The sequence below is a fragment of the Olea europaea genome, chromosome 7 (genome assembly GCF_002742605.1).
Source record: "Olea europaea var. sylvestris chromosome 7, O_europaea_v1, whole genome shotgun sequence".
NCBI lineage: Eukaryota > Viridiplantae > Streptophyta > Magnoliopsida > Lamiales > Oleaceae > Olea > Olea europaea.
The window spans coordinates 13,980,790-13,986,680 of NC_036243.1; the positions used below are offsets into that span (position 1 = coordinate 13,980,790).

Sequence of the window (5,891 nt, forward strand, 5' to 3'; positions counted from 1 at the left end):
ATGGCCTACTTGGACTTCACATTAGACACCTAAGGTTCCTACCTTGTGTCCACGTGTCTCGTCCATAAACTTGTTCCCGATCTCCAAGGCTAACCTATTCATGGGGACGCCTCAATAATTGAGGCTTACTCGAGAGCCGAGGACAAATACTTGAACAGGAACACAGTTTAGGCCTCAATCAAGAATTTGGATTTGAGGACAAAAAATTTGATAATAAGTTGTCATATGACATTTTGTTAAAATTTTTGTCAAATCAGTAAATCTGAGTGGTACTATTGAAGAGCAACATAGAATGGAATACTCACAACACTTGTCGTGTTGGGTTACCGAAGCTATGTCATGAAGTCGTGATCGAGCCTGATTCATTGAAAAATAAGCATGCCACGTGTCGTACCTAAAGCACAACTGGAACCAGCAATCTCTCTCTCTCTCTCTATAGAAGCCTCGTGTCGATTCTCATCGCCCAGACCCAAAATAGCGAGTTACATATTTATGCAATCCGAGCATTCTAGGATTTTGTGAAATAATTTGATAAAGAGGATCTTTAATTTCAATTTGTTTTCAACAATGGCGAAGAAGAGAAAATCCGATTCGAGGCTGGATGAGGTGGATCGAACCATGTACTCCTCCTTCTGTAGCGCGGCTAACTCCCTCTCTCAGCTCTACAGCCAGGCCATGCACCACCAGAGACTCTCCTTTCAGGCCGGTGAACGCCACGCGCTGGTCAATACCTATCCACAAATTCTGTCGGTTTTACTTCATGGTTTATTTTTATTTTTTTCTTCAATTGGTCTGCAATTATTTTTGAGGGTATTGCTTTTTCATTTCACTTGTATGGATAAATTGTATGCTTGTTCGTGCCGGTGACCGTCATGGCGCTGGTCAGCCCTCACCGACTTGTATCGCAATTCTTTTCCGGTTTTACTTTATGGATTTTGTTTAATTAAGCTTTTCTTAAATGGGTTTGTAGTTTTTAATTTCACCGTTTTTTGATGATGTGTATTAGTTTTGTGTTTTTATCATCCTAAATTTGTTGACCTTTTGCTGATTTCGAATAGGAATCTAAATAATTTGTACGTATAAATCACTGGAAAACTGGTTCGTTTTACCAGGCTTCCATTAAGTATCATTAATTTAGCCCTTGTTTGATTCCCATTTTGGGGGTAAAGAATGAATTTTGAATAGTAGATTGATGTAGAATACGTGGTTAAAAGTTAAGAAAAAGTTTTTAATTTGCGTGTGATATTATTTTATTGAAAAATGTACTGTTGAAAATGAGTTTTGGAAAAAAATGAATTTTTAGAAGAATTGGGGCTCAAACAAGGGCTTAATTGCTATTTGGTTATCATATTTATATGTGCAAAAGTTTCATAATGTTTATTTAATCACTTGTTTCTCATTTACGGACTTGACTTTGAACCTTTATCTTAGCATGTTGGTTTGCTGTGTGGGATATCGTAGCTGAAGTACAAAGCCTTATTTCTAGCCTTCTACCCTTCCTCCCCCTTTTCTTTGTTAACTGATAAAGCTTTACACTTGACCTTGGCCCGTTGTTTTCTATTTTGATGTAGGAGAAACTATATAATTGGATGTTAAGACAAGAAGAAGATGGGGCAAGAGTTGCGACAGGGGATGTACTTGCATATATTCAGGTTTTGTTCTCTTTGCATTTTATTTACGCTGTTAACTTGTATATTTGCTCATCTATCCTCATCATATTTATTGACTGTAATAATTTATATATTGGTTGTATTTTTGTTCATTCTCTCATGCGGCATTTTTTAGCTTGCTTTGATTTGAAGAGGTCTTCAGCGTTTATGTTCCTTGTTTGTATTGCAAATATATCTGTTGACGAAGATAGTTACTTGCTTTGAAGGGGTCTTCAGTGTTTATGTTAGCACCTTGTTTGTATTGCAAAGATATCATGGTGCTGTATACATTTCTGATAGTTGAATGAGTAGCAGCTTTGTAATTTTTTAGACACTATAAAAGATTGCCTGAAGTTCTTCAAATTCTTTTTTACTTTGCTGCCAGCCTGCCATTAAGTTCAGATCTTTGATTTCATATTTGCGATTAGGTTATCAATCCTTGTCTAAACTCTTAGAAAGATATGTTAGTAGAGTTTGACATTGAGTATTTTTATAATTTATTTATGTTCCACTGAAACTCTGACGAGAAGGAATCTTTACAGAGGGAAGGTCACAAAATGGTTCTTCTTGCTGTTCTTTTAACTTATTTTGGACAAGCCTCGAGGATGAATTTCTCTAGAATCTGTTGTCAAATGATACATTATCTATTAAGAAAATAGGCAGTGTCATGTATGTATGTATCCCACTTGAATGCTGCTGACTTGATGAAATTTGTATGAAGGCATTCCTTGTCTTTGTACAAATTTCTGTTTCTATTTTTGCCCTGACATCAGTTTCTTATACATATCTGATAGATTTATGGTCTTTTCCTGGCTTTATTTGTGCAACTATGGTTGAATTTTTCTAGGTTATAATAAGAATGCTTCTATGAAAAGAAGAAAAATTAAATCTTGCTGACTTGCATTTTGTTCATCTTTTTATTTTAATGTTTCCTAGATTACATTGTTTGTAAAATCTGGCCTGTCCATAGGCTTGAGCTTTGCAAAACAACTTGGTAATCAGATTTCTCTAAAGCCTCAATCTACCTTCTTTCTTTTTGGGATAAAATTTGGATTTAGGAAGATGGCATGTTCATTATTGCGTAGTGAAAAAGTAATGTGCAGGGGCGAATATTGAAAACACAAGTTGTTCAATTTTTAATGCAGCGTCTTATGGAGTCATGTAGCAGATTCGTATGTATGCTGTTATTTAATTTACCAAGGGGAAGTTGGTATTAAAAAACTGTAGACAGAGGAGTTAAGTTGCTATATAGATTGTAGATTGGAGGATGACATATTCTTGACCTGTTCAGAGAGGAAGGAGGCATCTGAAGTAAAATAATAATGTGGGTGTACATGTGTGTACGTGTGTATATATTTGTATGTATATGAAAAAAATCAGTTGTAGGAGAGTGAAAAGTTTTAAGTAGCACCAATAGATGTATTCCTTGAGCTATGTGCATTTGGTGAAATCAGGCTTGTCGACTTTGCCCTTTTCTGGTTTGGTTCTCTCTTTAAGAACAAGAATTGAATGAAATTGAAAAAAATAAAATAAAAACTTTTATGGTCTATTAATGTGACAGTTTGAAAACCTAGTCTCACATGGTGACACTACTGAGCACTTGGGCTTGTACCACTTCTCAAAATTTTTTCGGAGACAGGAATGGTTTTAGTACCATTTCTTAGAATGGAGAACATAGTTTGATGTTTTTTATGTTACCTGTTGGTGGGTAAGCATTTTGTGGACAACTTTCTAATAACGTCTTGTGGTTATTCTTCATCACACTAACAATGTTTTCTAAATTTTTGAAAATCTACTAATAAAACAGAAAATTTCCTAATTATTAGAAGCATATTGGCCTAGTTTTCTGATACTATTAGAGACGGAATTCTTCGAACTTCTTTGTAAACCTAGGGAGTTTTTAGTTTTATTTTTTAAGCAAAACATCAACATAGTCTCAGTGAGTTTTTGGGCTTCACCACGGAAGTCTGATGGGGTTAGAATGCCCCAACTGTATATAAAATCAAACCCACGTGAACAAAAGGAAGGGGACACAAACCTAACTTCCCAAAAGCAGAAAAATGCAACATATAAAAGAATGAAATAAATAGGGAAGTACTACTTCATATACAAAGAAAGTAAGGGAGTAGCAAACTAATATCCTGTAATACTAGGAAATCCATATCGGTCAACTTGTACAAGGGCATGAAGTCATCGTGATAGGTCAAGTGGTCCATACTCCTGATAATGGCGCTGGTCACAAACTTAATCAATATTTGAATTGGACCAAAATAGTTGAAGATGGATGTCTTATTCCCAAACTTAATCAATATTTGAATTGGACCAAAATAGTTGGAGATGGATGCCTTATGCCTTTTATTGGTTTTTGATATTAACAATCCTGCTTGATAACGTTTTCTTTCAATTTTTAAAACATTATGGCAAATTTTGTTATTAAGCAAGATTTATACAACTTTTGGTAGATGTTGAACAGAGTGGGAAAAAATGATTTTGTAACTAGCCACAAATTTTATTGGAAAGAAGGTTTAGATGGTTTGTTGTCAGAGTTCTACTTGTACAACATTTTTCCTGAACTATCACAAGTTCTAGAAGATTGGTGACTACTACTCAATTCTCATTTGTTATTTTGCTCCTGACTACGCAAACATCCAAAATGTTTTTCATCTTATTTTTCTCTCTTATTTTTTTCTTTCTAAATAACCACTTAGGGTGACATGTTTTATTAAAGGCAAAAAAAATACAATAGTGCCTTTTAGATTCGCTACTGGAAGAAAATTGTTGGATTTTATGCGCAATATTAAAGAGATGAAAACGAAAATCAACACAAGAATTTTACGTGGTTCGGTAATGTGCCTACGTCCACGGGAGCTAAGCGGAGATTTCTTTATTCAATTATTAAAAATAGGATTACAACATATTATTTATACTAACCCTTGCCTGGGCCCATATGATGCAGGAGGATCCGAGTTAAGTGATGCTGATTTGTCAGATTGCACGATGATGGCGCTGAGATACCATGAGATGGCGGATCGGCGCAAAGATGGAAAGTAAATCACCATTATTTTCTTAATTGGGAGATTTTGACGCGTCTTTGGTAATTTGGCCATAACTTTGGCTACGGTTATCGGAATCGCTATTATGACCCCAATTCGGAAAGCTCTCTTCGGTGCGCACGTCGTGGACGTCAATTTCAAGCCCAAAATCCACTGTTTTCCTTTTCAAAATTCAATTTTAAGTTATTTTTACTATTTATGGTAATATTTAGTTTCCTTTTTTTTATATGTTAGAGAACTCGAATTAAGCCAAATTTTTGGCAACTTACTTCTTTTACTTAATATTTTATTTGGGTATAATTTCGGGATTTTGCCATTTTTGGTAATTTTCCAATAATTTCGTATTTCGCAGCTATTTAACCCGGCCTGTGGGTTAGTTTTCAGCATTCTGCATTATTAATAATATTGAGTTGAATTCAGAGTATTTTCTCTGTTTTTTTTGGGCTTTTTCTATCGTTCTTTTCTTGCGAATCATCTGCTACAACCAGCCAATAGGATAATCACTATCCTACCCGGCGTCAGTTGGTATCAGAGCGTCAGCATCTTCTTGGGAGATAAATTCCATCAGTTATAATGGTTGGTGGACGTGGTCGTGGTCGTCGAGGACAGGTTCCGATTGAAGAAGTCCCGCACCGTGATTGTAATATTCAGGATGTGACGATTGAAGATTTGCAGAGACAAGTTGCGGAGTTAACCCAACGTTTGGCGGAACAGGAGTTCGGTAATCATGATGTGGAAGGTCACGATTCCGATACCAGTTTTGAAAACCCGTATCACCATCGTGCTCGAGTTTGGAAGCATCGTGGACGGGAGGATCGTCATGTGGATCTCGGTTTCAGAGTGGATCTGTCCGAGTTTTCTGGTACGTTGCAGGCTGAAGGATTTATTGATTGGTTGAATGAAGTGGAGCGGATTTTTGAATATAAGGAGGTTCCAGATCGTGTTAAAGTGAAACTAGTCGCCATCAAACTCAAAGGTAGGGCATCTGCATGGTGGGAACAGTTGAAGCGCTCACGGGAGCGATAGGGGAATTCCAAAATTACTAACTGGGAGAAGATGAAGAAGAAGATGAGAGGGCACTTCCTCCCTTTCGGCTATACTCAAACCTTGTTTCAGAGGCTCCATTCACTAAAGCAAGGCGCAAGATCAGTCAATGATTATACTGAAGAATTCTATCAGTTGGTGGCTC

General features: G+C 36.4%; 1 protein-coding gene across 1 annotated transcript in view; it reads left to right on the forward strand.

Moving 5' to 3' along the window:
* The first annotated feature begins 312 nt into the window (after positions 1-312).
* Positions 313-5,891, forward strand: part of LOC111397082 — a 14,974-nt gene continuing 9,395 nt past the window's right edge. The window contains exons 1-2 of the mRNA XM_023023817.1: positions 313-723; positions 1,572-1,652. Coding sequence (XP_022879585.1) covers positions 568-723; positions 1,572-1,652 — 237 coding nt within the window. The 5' untranslated portion in view covers positions 313-567. The remainder of the gene's footprint in view (positions 724-1,571; positions 1,653-5,891) is intronic.